At 35.9% G+C, this 18,343-nt stretch overlaps 1 protein-coding gene across 3 annotated transcripts in view; it reads left to right on the top strand.

Annotated features, from left to right (window-relative positions):
* LOC306853905 (endothelial cell-selective adhesion molecule-like) overlaps positions 1–18,343 on the top strand; it is a 38,225-nt gene that overhangs the window by 16,826 nt on the left and 3,056 nt on the right. The window contains exons 2-7 of one of the 3 annotated variants that reach the window (XM_079391592.1): positions 9,629–9,774; positions 11,468–11,669; positions 11,753–11,908; positions 14,458–14,502; positions 17,693–17,815; positions 17,887–18,016. In XM_079391592.1, the coding sequence (XP_079247718.1) occupies positions 9,629–9,774; positions 11,468–11,669; positions 11,753–11,908; positions 14,458–14,502; positions 17,693–17,815; positions 17,887–18,016 (802 nt within the window). Of the gene's footprint in view, positions 1–9,628; positions 9,775–11,467; positions 11,670–11,752; positions 11,909–12,798; positions 13,776–14,457; positions 14,503–17,692; positions 17,816–17,886; positions 18,017–18,343 lie in introns of those variants that run through there. The other 2 variants (XM_079391594.1, XM_079391593.1) reach the window with 2 other exon arrangements.

The following is an 18,343-nucleotide window of genomic DNA, read 5'->3' on the forward strand; positions in this document are numbered from 1 at the left end:
ATTAATTTGATCAAAAGTGATATTTATAATGTTACAAAAGATTTCTCTTTCAAATAAATGCTGTTCTTTTTAACCTTATATTCATCAGTCCTGAAATCATGGTTGTATCATGGTTTCCAGGAAAAAAAAACTTTTTTCAATAGTGATAATGTATGTTTCTTGAATGGCAAATCATCATATTAGAATGATTTCTGAAGGATCATGTGACATGGAAAACTAATGGATGCTGAAAATTCTGAAAATTCTAATTCAGGATGACAGTCCTGTCCATGTCCATGTATGCATGAAGAATCGATCTAAACTTGCAGGGATTTAGAGGTCCTTTGATGTGACAACACACTGAAAATTGCTTAAAATAGCACTAGAGATTGAACTGATGTAATCCTATTTAAAGGAACCTTCACCAAATCTTGATTATTCAATTGCCATCTGCCAAAAAACTCTTGCTTAACCCACAAATTCCTCCTTTAGGAAAGATGGTGTTTATATTTGCCTGTATTTATTTCAGCCTTTGCAAACTTCACTCAGTGTCACCATATACCGCTGACCTCACTCTTAGCACTCAAGGTAAACTCTCTGATAATTAAGCCCTGCGTTCCCCTGACAATAGAGTTTGAAATCAAACGCTAAGGGTCGGTCGTACTTCTCAGACCTGAACCACATCGCCCATTCCTCAGTTAAGTGCTTTCTGATGTGCAGCTGCCCAAGATTATCAGGTATTTCAAGGCTGGCTCAGATCGCTCATGCTAAAGCTTTATCAGACAACACTTGTGAGCCAGAGACAAGCAAAAGAGGAGATTATATTAGAAGATGGGGCTCTGTTTAATGAGAGTAGGCTCCTATCAACACTGGGTTCAAGGTTTTTTATTTTTTATTTTCAGGAAGGACGTTTCATTAAAGCTGCTTGCCTGTTTTTGAGTACCTGGGATGTGCCAGGGGATTTCAGCTTTTGCTTTTAGAGTAGGCCTATAAGTTGACAATGAACGTTTGGATGAAGTAAGTTACTTGTAGCCTAGTTGTTGCCTAGAAATCCACCTCAGTCTTGTACTTATTTGCTCAGCCCTTTGTCATTGAAATCTCTATGCTTTGTATTTGAAATACAAAATGAGGATTCTAAAGAATCTTCAGTACTAACAACATCTGTCCACACCTCTGTATTGCAAATCTATTGAAGGCATTCGATAGCTTGGTGTGAGGAGCAGACATTTGTTGTTATTCCTCTCCAGTGAGGTATAAACTTTCGAGAACTCTTTCAACTGGATCACTGAGCCAGTGAGATGAATCAGATCAGTCTGATTCGCTAAGGAAAACAAAAAAAAACTTGCTGTATGACTCAGTTGTTGAGTTAAAGGGCACCTATTATGCCCCTTTTTACAATATGTAATATAATTCTCAGGTGTCCTCAGAATGTGTCTGTGAATTTTTAGCTCAAAATACACCCCAGATCATTTATCATATCATTTTGAAAATACCTATTTTGAGTGGAAGCAGAAACATGCTGTATTAGAGCATGTCTCTTTAAATGCAAATGAGCTGCTGCTCCCCGCTCTCTTTTCCAGAATAGAGAAGTGCCTTTAGATTCAAGAGTTTTATTCGTCACATACACAATTATACAGAGTATAACCAGCAGTGAAATGTAGGTCAGGTCCGCTCCAAGGACAGTGCAATTATAAAGTATACAAATATTAAGAGAAGAAAAGTAGAAAAAAAATAAATTAAAAAAAATTAAAAAAAATAAAATAAAATAAAAAGAATAAAATAAAAAGATAGATAAAAAATATAAATATAAATGTGCAGGTCAGTATGTTGTTGACTTAAATAGTACTAAGAGGAATGTGCAAAATAATGTGCAAAAAAGTTGTACAGGGTATATAATAGCAGCAATATGAGGTAGAGAAAAATTATGAATAGCTTATTGATATGGTGATATTTACATGGAGTCAAGTGATGTTATGACACAGAGTTAGAGTTTAGGAGCCTGATGGCCTGGGGGAAGAAGCTCCTCCTAAGTCTCTCAGTTTTTGCCATCAGGCTACGGAAGCGCTTACCAGATGGAAGCAAAGTGAATAGTCGGTTACCAGGGTGATTTGAGTCCTTGATTATTTTGACAGCTCTATTTTTGCAGCGTTTGAGGTAGATGTCCTGCAGAGAGGGGAGAGCAGACCCTGAGATGCGCTCAGCTAAGCGCACAACTCTCTGTAGTGCTTTGCAGTCCTGATTGGAGCTGTTTCCATACCACACTGAGATTACAGCTTTACAGCTCTTAACTGCTAAAAAAACATCTGTTTGGTTTTGATTATCATGTCTATTGCGCTGAAATCATGCACTTTAAAGCCATATTAGTTTAAACTTCTGATAGACGGTTGAATGTGAGTACTAAAGTTTTCTTTCACACACGAGTTTATGTTAAAAACACGCATAAGTTATAAAAACACAGTCGGTTATGTTTGTGAAGGTAAACATCTGGGAAAGAAATCGCATGTTTACATTAGATCTGTGTATTAAATAACATCAGCATAATATACAGTACTTATACTGCTATCTATGCTATTTATACGACTCAAAGAATCAAATAAAAGCAGAGAATCACTTACTGCTCTGGACTGAATAACGTCTATAGCCTTAATAAGATATGAATACTGCTTTTAAATGCTCTAGTCTAGCGTGAGGATAAACATGGCGGATTGTGTGTGGCTCACTCAGGGCGGGGTCTCGGCTAGATTACGGCAGTGTCAATCAACAATCATGGGTGGGGCTTGTAAATTGTGATGTCACACTTTACGAATTCTGTGATTTACTTGCTCTGAGACGCTGCTAATGATATATGGAGATTAATAAAAAAGGAGAGGGTGGCTTTTTATCATTATAGGGTAGTTGTGTACACACACATTTATGTCCAAACAACATGTGAAAGTGAATTTTGCATAATAGGTGCCCTTTAAATTACATACATGTACACTAATAAAATCTGTTGAATAAAATAATGTAATAAAATTTTACATATGGATTTATTACTGGTGTTTTACCTGTATTTTGAATTTTGCACTCCATTGCGTCATGTTTTAGAGTTAACAGAAATGTCAGTAAAAATGAATTGATCTCTGATATACAATATATATATATAGGCCTATATATATATATATATATATATATATATATATACAGTGTTGGGAGTAACGCCTTACAAAAATAATCCATTACAGTAACTTATTACTTTTTGCTGTAACGCAGTAGTATAAGGCATTACTAATCAATTTTCAGTAATATTTTACTCGGTACATGTTCAGTAATGCTTGTGTTACAACACACTTTTAGCCCCCAATTTTTTTTTAAAAGTCGGGCTTCGACTTTTTTATGTAGGCTACCTATGGCCGGGCTTCTGGCCAATATTCACGTCATAGTTCAGATGCGGGCCGGTCCTCGGGCCTGTTTTAGGCTTCTCCTTATCTTTATATTTTACACATCCATCAATTATGGATGAAAAAATTGCCGCGCTGGTGGAAACAACATGAGTCCGTGCTGCCGCGACTGTCAAGAGCGGCTCGACGGTGTTTAGAATCTGGCAGCAGCAGCGAGCCTTCAGCACAGATGAAGAGTTCTGCTTCAAATACACGCAATAAAGCAAAAGCCCCAGCAAAGGTAATTACCATGAATGTGGAAATAGTAAGGATTCGCCATCTTCTCGTTAGACGTGCCTTTCTGGAGAAGTGCATCTTCACGGATAACGATTATATTAAAGAGTTTTTGTTTTCGTTTTTATATATTTGGTTAAGTAGTAATTTAAAGCTTCCTATAGATATATTTATCATGTCTGTGAGGCATGTATTTGCTGTCTTTAGGTTCATTTTTGTGAAGCGCTCTTGTTCAAGATAAAAGCACAACGTTTTGTTGATATTGTGAGTGCACATAAATAAAAGTAGACATTTTACAGTTACGAATGATGTATTACTCTTACCTTTATGAGCAAAAATTATGGCGTAAGTTGTTTCCATTGAAAAAAATTTGTAATTGTTTGCGCTGGTGCCTCCATGTCCTGCACTTTAGCTTACACTCTCCGCACAAACTACTGATGCAGCGCACATTTATCTAGGTTTAACGTTTAAACATTGTTATATGCTTGAACTGTTTTAGTATATCTATAGATTTTATTTTAGGCAAGTCATGATGATTTGAGGCTAAATTGATCAAGCATAAGCTATGATCAGCCTGCCGGTCTGCAGCTGGCCGCTTGGTCGTTACTTTAAGAAAGAAAAAACATATTTAATGAACAAAAAATGCTCCAAACGTTTTTTTCTAAATGAACTTAATAAAAAGTCGGAACGAAATATAAACACTTTGCCATTAGGGCAGGGCTCTAGTACATTTTGTCATTTTAGAATGTTAAGCTCTACTTCTGTAGATATTTTGGTGAAAGTAACTCAAAAGTAATACAGGAGTCATGTAAGGCATTGCAATTCTGAGACAGTAATATTGTAAGGTAATTTAAATAACAGTAATAAGTAATCTGTAATGTATTACAGTTTGGAAGTAACTTGCACAACACTGTATATATATATATATATATATATATATATATATATATATATATGTGCCATCCAAAAGTATTGGAACAGTAAAGACAAAATTGCTCTGTTGGCTGTGGAGTCAAGACATTTACAAATATGATTAAAAGATGAATAGGAGACAAAACTACAGAGTGTCACATTTTATTATTGGGTGATTCAACACACAGATGTTTTACCAGCTAAGAAGTTCAGCACTTTTAGAGTTTCATCCCTCTATCTGATGTGAGCATAAGTATTGGAACAGTTGCCTCACAGGTCTTTCTAAGTGATCAGCTGTGTCCTGTTGCATTAATTCTTCAGATATTAAAAGCAGGGAATGTGTCGTATCAGTTATATCCATTACTTCTGCATTCTGAATCTTGCATTCGATGATGACACACACAAACCAGGATGAAGATGAGGGAGCTGACTTTGAGAGAAAAGCAAGCAATTTGGATGCTAAAAGAAAAGAGGAAATCAGTTAGAGCTCTAGCAAAAACAAAGGGCATGGAGAAATCAAGAGTTTGGAAACCAGCAGCGACACCAGCAACCAACAACTACATGATCGGCTGAGAAAACAACAGTAGCTGATGACAGACAAATCATAAAAGCTGTGAAAATTAATCCTAAAAGACGTGTCTGTAAAATCACCAACAGTTTCCAGAAAGCTGGGGTGATGCTCTGACAATTTACTGTCCTCAGGAGACTTTGACACAGAATTACAGATGCTACACAGCAAGATGCAAACCTCTGACCAGCACCAAAAATAGAAAGGCAAGATTAGAGTTTGCAAAAAAGCACAAAGGTGAGCCAGAAGAGTTTTAGAACTGTGTTTATGGACCGATGAGACAAATATGAACCTTAATCTAAGTGATGGGAAAGCAAAAATGTGGAGAAAAAAAGGGAACTGCAATGATCCCAAGCATACAGCCTCATCTGTAAAGCATGGTGGAGGTGGTGGCATGGCATGGGCTGCCTCTGGAACAGGTCCTCTCAACTTTACTGATGACTTAATGTATGATGACAGTAGCAGAATGAATTTGGAAGGGTACAAAACCTTCTTGCCTACCAATATTCAAGAAAATGCCACCAGATTCATTGGGAAGTGCTTCATATTGCATCAGGACCCTGACCTTCATATTACACCCTGCCAGTTCAGTCAAGGAATTTATAAGGGCAAGGAAATGGAAAATCTTAGATTGCCCAAGTCAATCTCCAGATTTCAATCTGATTGAACATGAATTTCACCAGCTGAAGAGGAGAGTAAAGGCAGAAACTTCCCAAAACAAGCAACAATTGGAGCTGGCTGCATTAAAGGCTGGGAAAAGCGTTTCAAAGGATGAGACCAAGAGTCTGGTGATGTCTATGGGTCACAGACTCACTGCTGTGATTGTGCGCAAGGGATCTGCAACTAAATAATAGCTTTTAATATTTTATATCTGCCTTATGTTCAACTGTCCCAATACTTATGCTCACATCAATGAGTGGGATGAACTCTAAAAGTGCTGTTCATTTTTATTTGGTACAACATGTATGTGTTGAAACAGCTAATAATAAAACGTGACATTCTGTAGTTTTGTCTCATATTTATCTTTTAATCATATTTGCAAATGTCTTGACTCCACCACAGCCAACAGAGCAATTTTGTCTTTACTGTTCCAATACTTATAGAGGGGACTATATATATACACACACATATAAATACTGTATGTATATGTATATTATATGTATATTTTGAAATTATATATTTTGTGATGAAATTTAAGTTCACTACAATACACTACACTCTTAAAAATAAAGGTGCTTCACGATGCCATAGAATAACCTTTTTGTCTAAATGGTTCCATAAAGAACCTTTAAGATCTGAAGAACCTTTCTGTTTCACAAAAGGTTCTTTGTGGTGAAAGAAGGTTCTTCAGATTATAAAAGGTAAGGAAGAGATGGTTCTTTAAAGAACCTTTGACTGAATGGTTCTTTGTAGAACCAAAAATGGTTCTTCTATGGAAATGCTTGAAGAACCTTCTGAAGCACATTTATTTAAATTTTTTCACTATTTATTTACTAAGAGTGTACATAAAGGTTATTTATTGGTTACAAGTCCAACTCTCTATCCATTAGGCCACGTCTGCCTATTAAAATCTGCTTTTAAAGACTGAGATCTGATGTGGATTTCTGATTCTCTCGAATGCACATGAGACCCAGTGGCATTGATATATACCCTGTTAAATCTGTTCATCTAAACTCATCTATCATCTTTACTCGTTTGTTCTCATCCTGCAGTATTGTGCTGCCCTCACTAGGAGGCCTATTGTAACTGCAATAATCTGTACTATAATTTATGATCTCCATTTCCAATTGGTTGTTAATTTTACACATTTCCACACATCAACGAAAGATGTCCCTCATCCATTGTTTTTGTGCAGCTTCTCCAGTCTGCACCTTCTAAATGTCCACTGTGCACTACGTTACACTGTTGGAAACATGAGCTTGACGTATTTTAAGGTTGGCTCAGATCGCCCATACTAAAGCTTTATCAGACAAACCTTGTGAGCCGGAGACAAAAAAAAAAAAAGAAGACGATATTATATTAGAAGACAATGGATCTCTGTTTAATGAGAGTAGCCTCATATCAACACTTGGTTCAAGGCATTTTTTTCATTTTAGGAAGGACATTTGACAAAAGCACAGTACAAACTGTGAATAGCTGTACATCAGGAAGAAGATCTGAACTTCTAAATGAGTTCATCAGGTCTGTTCTTGAGTGTAAATGTACAAGTGTGTGTTGTGTGTCCATGTGCTAATCTTCGAATCAAGGTGTCCATGTTAGGCTTTCCACCTTGGTGCTGCGTGTGTCTGTCTAGAGCAGCGCAGATGGAGCCAGGGATGGGATTAGGGAAGATTTCCCTTGATTTAATAAACTTCTATGGCTCAGAAATGTAAGGGATAAACCTGGGCAGACAGAGACAGTTGCTGAGCGCAGCACATCAGAGAGCCGCCACACATCGGCATGCCGCTTTCATGAGCCCAGACGAAGCATGTCCTACTTACACTGCCTCCAAAGTCCCAGGCCGGGACGAAGGGGAAGATTGAACTCTTACCACTAAAAAGATTAAAGGTTGACAAAGTGCAAAACAAATCTGGCAGACAGAAACAAGTACAATACTGTTTTTGGACAGTCCGTGAAGTGATTTTTGTTTCTAAATATCCAAGGAAAGTTTAAATACACCTTCTCATCTTTAATTACATATTTATGTTTGATGCATTGTTCAAATTTTGAGGTCGTAATATTTTTAAATGTTTTTGAAAGAAGTCTCTTATGCTTACCATTTTTTCAAATCAAAAATACTTGAAAAACGGTTATATTTTGAAATGTTTGAAAACACTGTTTTGTATTTTAATATATTTTAAATGTCATTTATTCCTGTGATGCAAAGCTGACTTTTCAGCAGCCATTACTCAGTCTTCAGTGTCATTGAAACATATTATCAATAAAGTTTTGCTGCTTAATATTTTTGTAGAAACATAATTTTCCTAATAGTCTCTTTTGATAAATTTAATGCATCCTTGATGAATAAAGGTATATTCTTAAAATATTCTATGAATAATTATTATTGTTTATTATAATAGTTATAATTTATTAATGTAATCATATATAATTATAATAAAATTTTAATATAAGTATAATATAGATTATTTGTATAGATTATTATTTTTTATTATTATGATTTATAATTTATTAATATTTTAATATCTAGACATAATAAAATTATAAATTTAATATGATCAAATAACAAATATTCTAATGTAGTAATAAAATTATCTTATTTCAGTTGATTACTAATGGTATTAAATGAGAATAAAAATCAGAACCTTTTGGTGATTAGATCTTGTACCAATGTATAGCTTCCCCCTGTGTGGTTAATGAGGATAAATAATAAGGAATATGTTTGTGATTTAGATCAGTTTCCCATCGGATCCTTTAATCTGGGAGGTTTATCTTTCTGAGAGAATATGAATGAAGGCAGTCCAGCAGTGAAAGTGCTTGTCAAAGGAGCCGTCGGTTACATCATCTTTATGTCCAGCTGAGCTTGACTTGTTTCACGTGAGCGCGTAGAATGCGCGAGATTGAGCTGCGGATTGTTGGAGGATTACTAGTTCAGATCCACAACAGAAATTAAAAAATGGAGAGATGGGCGCAGTCTCATGAGCAATAACAAAGCAGCTTGAGGGCAGCGCTCAGCCTAAAGCAAGATGCCAGCGTCTTTACGTCACAGAGAGATTCAGTTTAAAGCTGAAAGTAAAGGGAATATAGCAGCAGTGCAGTGCAGCAGCTCAGCTCAGCAGAGCTCCAGCACCACTTCTGTCTGTGAGTGAAGGATCCACCGCCAAACTGGCTGACCAGGATAGTTTGGAATGCTGGGATCAGTTGATCCACCTCCAGCTGAGCAGCTCAGGAGACTTCCTACCCTGTGAGTGACCTCTGACATCGGGTGTACTTAAATTAGTCTCCTCAGGGTAGCATATAGCATGTGTCCTTCAGTGGAAGCTTTGCATGCTTTGCATTTTATTCTTACAAACAAGTTAACTTTGTTTTTCACTTTTATATTCAGTTTTCTTGCTCTTTGCTCAAACTACCTTGGCAATTCATTGTGACCTCTTGTTGCTTATCGAGGAGCTCATTAATTGCATCAACTAGTTTTTGAGAAGTACTTTGTATTAAATCCATAAAATGAAAGCATACAACATCTACATGTTTGGATGTATTTATGGTTTTATATACTGTAAGATGCATTTTCGTATACATGCATTGATGCATACAAAACATTGTGTGCAATGGACTGCTGAAAAATATGCCTTATATCACCTTATTCATTTTTCAGTACATGATTTTTGGGATCCACAGGAGTTTTAAAGGGTTTTGTTTTTGTGTTTGGGTGGAATTAGGAATTTTGCCTGTATGATTATTATATTTTGTCAAATGTACAATTTAATGATGTCACCTAAAAGTCAAGCCCTGTCGCTGAACTTACCCTCTGAAATCCAGGATAAGTGTCTCAACACTGGCTGTTTCTCTGCTGTCACAGGTGATTCTCAGCAGGTCGAGATGCCACGGAAAGACATGGAGGTAATCATGGGACAAATGGTTGTTCTGGAGGCCTGGTACACCCCCACTACCTCCATCGAGAAGAACGCGGTCATCTGGACCTTCATGGCCAATCACTCCAAACAAGTGAGTATGTTTGGAAACAGTATTATAACATTTTTAGCATTATAATAATTTTATATATATATATGTGTGTTATATATAGATAGATAGATAGATAGATAGATAGATAGATAGATAGATAGATAGATAGATAGATAGATAGATAGATAGATAGATAGATAGATAGATAGATAGATAGATAGATAGATAGATAGATAGATAGATAGATAGATAATACTTTCCATGTTATATTTGGATAATTCATTCATAATTTATTACATTTATATAAAATATTGATGATGAATTTTAAAATAAGTCCATGTTACATATAGGTCCAATGTAATGTGGAAGTCATTTATTCATAACTAATTAAGCATATATATATTAGTGCTGTCAAATGATTAATTGCGATTAATCACATCCAAAATAAAAGTTTTGGTTTACATACTATATGAGTGTGTATTTATTATGTATATATATAAATACAACCACATGCATTTATATATTTAAGAAAAATATGTTATGTTTATATATTAAATATATTTATATTTAATATAAAATATAATATAAATATATAAATGTATTTACGTGTAAATATTTTCAAAATATATAATGAATGAATGTGTGTATTTGAGCATAAATAATAAATAAACAGTACACATACATATATTAAACAAAATGTAAATAAAAACATTTATTTTGGATGCGATCGATTGCGATTAATAATTTGATAGCACTAATATATATATATATATATATATATATATATATATATATATATATATATATATATATATATATATATATATATATAATACATTTTTTTGCCGTCTTTGCCTTTTGGTGCCAACCACTTTATATATGTTTACCCATAATCTTGATGTTAAATTTTAAAATACAGTAAGTCCATGTTATATATAATTATAATAATTTATTAAATGTGCATATACAGTATTATATTTTATATTAAACCCATAATGTTGATGTTGATTTTAGAAGTCAACATTATATATAAGTCTAAATCCAGGTTATATAAATTTAATAACAATTCATACAATATATATATATATATATATATTAATCCAATCTTAAATTTCTTTATCCAATTTTAAATTCATCTTAATGTTGAATTTGAAATAAGTCAATTTTATTGGTCAGCTATCCAGTTCCTGTCCTTCTTTGCTGTCATTTTGAAAAAAGAGGGATGGATTACATGATAGAACAATCTGTTGTCCTCCATCAGCAGACTAATAAATTACATGAACCTGACATGTCTCACTCAACAGATGGCTTTCACATTAATGTCACAGGAAGAGTATGGAACACTTGAAAGGTCAAAGACTGCTTATGAAAATGCACATGATGAATTTGATGGATGTGCAAGAAATGGATTAACTCGAGCCGTTATCGCTGTGGGTTTTAGATCGAAATGTAAATGTCAGCTAATACACCCTGAGGCATGATAATGTGTAAAGCCATACCGTATGCGCAAGCCAGCTATCACATGCAACATACGCATGTATATGAATGATATTTGTGCTTTCTGTAGTTTCACTAGTTTCCCTTTGCGTACTAGCTTATCATAAATAAATGGAAATCAGCCTAATATTTGAACTTGACCATCTGAATTTGCATCAGAGGATTATCTTTAGTATGACAGTTTACCTCCGTATGCCTAGTTGTGGGTAAAGGTCTCTCTGTGTGCTTTTGACTGCAGGTCATCTCTTACTTCTCAGGACAGATTGGCATCGGGAGCACTGACTTTCGGAGGCGGGTGGGTTTTACCATGTCGATGCCCTCTGCCAATCTGTCCATCTACATCAATAACACACAGGAGTCTGACTCCGGGCGCTATCACTGCCACGTCATCATCCCTGGAGCTCCAGGCCTGTCTGGAGAGCTACACCTTGATGTTAAAGGTTCATTGGCAAAATGGGGCTTTATTCACATATTTGGGGCATTTAACTGTCTGTCTCATGATTTCTTTTTCTGTTCGTTGTAGTTCCTCCATCCACACCTGTGTGCTCTATGACAGGAAATCCTGTACTGAATGGCAATGTAACACTGAGCTGTAAATCCAGCTATGGCAAACCTGTTCCTCAGTACAAATGGACCAAAGCAGCTCCTCTTTCGGAGGTCTTCTTCTCTCCCATGCAAAGTGAGTCACAAGCATCTGTATGTTTGCAATTGAAACAAATTCTTTGTCTGAGAAAAATTCAGGAGCTTTTGTAGATGCATTAAAAATCATTTTTGATTTTATTTTTCATACACTAATGATACCGAAAGGTAAATTATGTTTAATTTGCTGTATGGATTGATATATTTTGACTGGTTAAAATGGGGTTCATTTAAATGGCACATTACCATTCAAAAGTTAGGGATCTGTGAGATTTTTAATTTTACCGTAGATAAAGTAAAACTATAATATTGTGATATATTATTGCAATTTAAAATAAGATTTAATATATTTTAAAATTACATTTATTCCTGTAATGGCAAAGTTGATTTTTCAGCATCATTACTCCAGTCTTCAGTGTCACATGATCCTCCAAAAATCATTTTAATATGCTGATTTTATGCTCAAGAAACATTTCTTATTATTATCAATGCTGAATATTTTGTGCTGCTCAATATTTTTGTGAAAATCAAGTGGAAACCTTGGTAACACTTTATTTTAAGGCGTCCTTGTTGCTTACTACATGCAAGTAACCCTAAACCAAACCCTAATCCAAACTCTAACCATATAGTAAGATGTAGTAATTAATATTACTCAGTACTTAAATGTATAATTATACTGTAACAAGGACACCTTCAAATTGTCACGATTCTGATGTGTTTTTGTTTAGTTATGTCTACCTTCCTAGTTTATACCCATGATTATTAGTTAATTAACTCCACACCTGTTTCTGTTCTCACTTGATTGTGACCTGCCTTTATAGCCTGTGTTTTCCTCTGTTCATTTGTCCGCTATTGTATGTGTTACACCTGCCTTTGTCGTCGTGAGTAAAGATTATTGTTTTTGATATACCTGCCTGCCTGGTATATCAGACCCCTCATTCCACCAGCTCCGCCGGGCTCCCTCGTCCCTCCGGCTCCGCCTTGGTCAGTCGTCCCCCTGCCTACTCCACGGAACTCCACTCCTCCAGCTTCGCTTCATCCCTCCGTTCCTCTGGTTCTGTCGGGTTCCTCCCTCCCTCCGGCTCCACCTTCATCCTCGGTCACTCCGGCTCCACCGTGTCATTCTGGATCCCTGCCTCCGCCTCACTCACCTGAGCCGCCGACTCCGCCTTGGCCCTCCGGACCCTCGGTGTCACCCTGGCTCTGCGGCTGCTCAGCTCCATCCTGGGCTCCTACTCCACCGGCGTCATCTCCGTCAGTCGCCCCCCTGGTGTCGGTGGTCCCATCCCCACCATGGCTCCTCCCGCCGTCGACTCCGCCGTGGGCTGCCATCCTGGCTGGCCTCTGGACTGCTATCTGGCTCCTCCTGCTCCGGGCTCCTCCCTGGTTCCTCCCACCCTCCACTCCCCCTTGGACTCATTTTTTGGACTGTTTTTGTTTTTGCCTCTTTTCCATTGCCCGGCTTCCTCCTACTCCATGCCCGCCTCCTGAACCCCCACCCTCCCTCCACTTTTGGGCTATGTTTTTCGGCGCGAGGACGCGCCGTTCCGGGAGGGGGCGACTGTCACGATTCTGATCTGTTTTTGTTTAGTTATGTCTCTGTCTACCTTCCTAGTTTATCCAAGAAGCAAGAAAAATGTCTCACAGTTCCCACACAAATATTATGCAGCATAGCTGTTTTCAGCAACAAATAACCACATTTTTCTTGAGCATATTTGATTGATTTCTGAAGAATCATGTGACACTGAAAACTGGAGTAATAATGCTGAAAATTCAGCTTTGCCTCACAGTAATAAATTACATTTTTAAATATATTCAAAACTACAGTCATTTTAAATGGTAATAATATCTCCATATATTATGGTTTTACTCTGTTCTTTTATCAAATAAAGAAGAGAACGGTAGTGTATGACTGTCTTATTTTTGTTATTATTGTTGTGTCATTTTAAGGGGCTATTTTTTCCTTTGTGCTCGATCTGTTTATTATCGTGATGAAATTGGTTAGATGCTGTGTAAGAGGAGGTGCACAGGCATCATTTATCACTAATTTAGCATGTCTCCCTCTCTTTGGCCTGAGGAGAGGTGGAAATATCTCCGTTACCCTCAGATAAACCAGAGAGACACATTCCCATCTGCCTCTAAACACGACAAGTTTGACCTTGACTGACTGCCAGGAACATCTTACATTTCTACTGGCATGCTCTCTCAAGTCCGTATCAAACGATAAAGAAAGCATGACATATTACAGTTAAAGAAATAGAAAATGTGCATTAGTATCCAATACATTTTTCCCAAATATATCATGATGACGTCTGTTGACATGTTCGTTCTGATCAGCACAAATCTTTGGTCAAAATACACGGCTGTGCCAGCTGTTTGCAAAAGCTGGCTTACTTATCAACCATGTAGCAAATTTCCTCCTTGATCCCAGGCACGTGGGATCTCCCAGTTTCTCTCCTGACGTGAGAGTCCTGAGGGAGGTGAGGTGCTCAGTAATTCTCCCCTCAGGAAAGACAAGTGTATCGTGTTCTCCTGGTCATCTGTCTTCCTCTCGCCCTCTCTCTGTCACTCTCATCTGCGTATTCACAGAGTGGAGGTCCTGCCCCCAGCCTGTGCTTGTGCTGGGATACCTGGGTAAGGGAATAGACCCTAGGATAGAGAAAACTCCTTTAGATAAACTCTTGAGAGTGCAGTTCACTCTTACAGTGTTGTTTAGTGTATTCCTCAACCCTTGTTTGCTTGTGGAATGATAAAGCTACTTGTTCTATCACTTAAAATACTTTTTTTTTTAAAGACATAAATACTTTTATTCAGTAATGATGCAATAATTTGATCAAAAGGGACAGTTAAGACATTTTTTATGTTACAAAAGATTTCTATTTCACATAAATGTTGTTCGTTTGAACTTTCTATTCATCAGAGTCCTAAATTATGTATTATGATTTCAACAAAAACGATTAAGCAGCACAACAGTTTTCAACATTGATAAAATATTTTACGATCAGCAAATGAGTATATTAAGAATGATTTCTGAAGGATGATTTGACACTGAATACTAGAGTAATAATGCTGAAAATTCAGCTTTGTCATCTCAAGAATAAATAACATTTAAAAATATCTTCAAATAGAAAACATTTATTTTAAATTGTAGTAATATTTTACAGTTTTACTGTTTTTACTGTATTTTTTAATCAAATAAATACAGCTTTGGTGAGCATAGACTTTTTTAAATCTTGGTGACCCCCAAAGTTTGGAAAGGTTGTGTAATTGTCTTTTAAAGGTACACTTAGTATTTTTAAAAGCAGTTTAAAACTCTGTAAGCCCCCTGTAATGGGACATTTTTACTTGAAGTAATAATGAATAAATGGCTGACTGTGAATACAATGCTGTTGATCAAAAACATCTTTTTAAGGTATTATTTTAAGTCAAAGCTAACTGGTGCCACATTAAATCCTGAGTTTAAAAGATAGTCTTTGAAACATCGTTAAAATATTGTACTATATGAATACAATATGTTTGAAATGTGGCCTAGCAGGATTTGAATCTGGCTAGGGTTATTTCCCGATCTCACCCATCATGTTCTTCATATCTTTCCCGTCTTCTCCAGTCATGACAGTGGTGGATGATCATTCTGTGAAAAACATACAAAGTTCACACACTATTTTGAGTCCCACAGCACCTCTAACCTTCACAGAGAGAGGTTTACAATCTACACAAAACCTCTGAAAAACAAAAAATGGCAAAAAGGACAAAAATAACAAAAAATCATTTTTACCAATCAGCCATTTGTGTCATTGTGTGTCAGTGAGATTAGAGTGATTCAATATCCCAAGAATATCAGTCTAAAAGCATATTAAACATCATCCCCTTTAATTTTTTGTTCTCTCCCATTGTTGAAATTATGACTCGTGTGGTGCTGTAATATTTGTGTGTCTTGTTAGAGAGCTAAAATCAGTCCTGAGTCTCGTAGTTTCGAAGCAACACAAACCAAAGGTTTTTATGAACAGACCATTGAAGTGTTGATTTTATGAAGTCAATCATTTTAAGTGACACTTCATTAGTATAAAGTGCCTGTGAAATCTGTAAAACCCAGACTGGGGTCCCTGGGCGTCTGGCCTCGGCTCTGGGTCACTGAGGAATTTGAGTTTGGCTGCTCATCACTGCAGGCCAATCAGTGTGTGGACAGAAGCTACAGCAGCAGATGGTCGACTACAATCTCTGCCAACACTGTAATAATGGCAGAAATGTAATGTTTGTTCTCTGTCTTGATGGTTTTAACTTCTCATCCTTCTTGCCAGCATCATGCAGTGAAAGGCGTAGTACTTTAACAACATAGCTGTAGCCAAGTCGTTAACACATATGTCTCATATATGTGTTAGTCATCATGACAAAGTGCTCTCATAAATAGGGATTTTAAAGGATTACACTCTTATTTACCGCATATAACATCATATTTCATATAAGGGTGGTTTTTTCAACTTTGTGCACTTTTATGGCCAAAGTGTTTTTTATTCTTTTTACTTAAACTACAAGATTATTAGCTTTTTCTGATATGAAGGTCACAAAAACATTTTGGAAACTTTTTAGAATTCCTTCATGATTTACCTTTGCTATTTTTCAAATGCATTTTATGTACAAATGAGATTTTTAAAAAATATAAATGAAATTTAATTTTTCCACAAATTATAGCTGTCTCGCATCATTTCCACCAAACCAAACTAATTTGCCCCTTTTTAATGACGTTAGTGTGCTTGTTTATTATCAAACTGTGGTGGACATTTTTATTATTTATTATTTTCTCCCATGTACTGTACATACAGTGTTGGGAAGGTTACTTTGAAAATGTAATAGGTTACAGATTACAAGTTACCCTATTTAAAATGTAATAAGTAGTGTAAATATTTCAATTACTTTATTAAAGTGAAGTAAGTGATTACATTTGAATACTTTTTGATTATTTTTCTAAATTTCTAAAGAATGTTTTCAACTGTTAATTATTTTCAAACATTTAAACCAGACAGGGTTACTTTTATAGTAATACTCAACACTGATTACTGTCACACTTTCAAAATCCCAAAATATCAAATTTTCAAAAAAAATATAGCACAGAATTATCTTTATAGCACAGCCACCACAAAATCAGACTTTAGAACCTCTTTTTACTTTGAGATTGTTCTGAGGTTAAATACAGATTTAAAATCATAACAAGAAATAGCTTAAAACAGTTTTTGAAATCCAATATTTGCATTGCATGACAGGAAACACTGGTATCTAACAATGTCTTGGAAAAAACCCCCAAAAAACAGTCAATCCTAAAAAATAGAGCATATACATAACATGAAATAGAAAATAAAACCGTTATCAATTATTATATTTAGAGTAAAGACTGGAGTAATTGCTGCTGTTCAACTTTGCCATCACAGGAATAAATTACATTTTAAATATATTAAAATAGAAAACAGTTATTTTAAATTGTAATAATATTTCACAATATTACAAATACAGCCTAAGTGATTATAAAAGGCTTCTTTCAAAAAAATCTTACTGACCCCATACATTTAAATGGTGGTGTATACAGTTTAACAATGTTAGTGAACAAATTGAACTGGTGAGAGTGGGAAAGTTTCATTTACATTTTTATTTTTAAATTTTAATTTCTAAAAGTCCTCAGGGCCAAAAGTGCCTGTAACTGAATAAACACCCATAAAAGTAATAAGCAGTCACATGCTACAATAGGTCACAACAGCTGAAAGAGGTGAAGTCTATTGAAAAGACATATTTGATGTTCAATTATGACATTATGAATGTTTGGTTCTATTTTCAGATGAGAGGCAGGGCACCCTTCGACTTAGCAACCTCACCAAAAGCATGTCCGGCAAGTACGTTTGTCGTGCCAGCAACACGGCTGGGACTGACAGCTGCCACATCAATCTAGAGATCTCCACCCGTAAGTATCTTTCAAAAAGATTGATGCAACATTCTATATTTGTAACCTAACTGTTCCTTTTGTGGCCGCAGCTAACAATGCCTGGGTGATCGCTGGGGCCACGGTGGGCTCAGTGGTGGGTCTGATGGCTCTAGTTTTATTCTTGATCTTTATCCTGAGGAGAAGCCGTGACACAGAAGAGGAGCTGGCCAATGATATCAAGTGAGCATGTCTTATACTTCAAATATTTTAATAGGATATCTGCAGTGTTGGGGAGTGACTAGTTACATGTAATGGTATTATGTCATTTGATTACAAAATAAATGTAACTGTAATGAAATTTAAATGAAAATGTTAAGGATTATGAAGGGGGTTACATCTGAATGCTTCTTGTATTAATATTTACTATTTCTTGTTATGATTTCATGAATCTGTATTTAACCTCAGAACGATCTCAAAGTAAAAAGAGGTGCTAAATTCAGACTTTGTGGTGGCTGTGTATTAAAATGAAATTATTATCATTTAAATTCAAGTGATGAAGGATTTTGA

Source organism: Barbus barbus (genome assembly GCF_936440315.1).
Source record: "Barbus barbus genome assembly, chromosome: 34".
In the NCBI taxonomy this organism is placed as follows: Eukaryota; Metazoa; Chordata; class Actinopteri; order Cypriniformes; family Cyprinidae; genus Barbus; species Barbus barbus.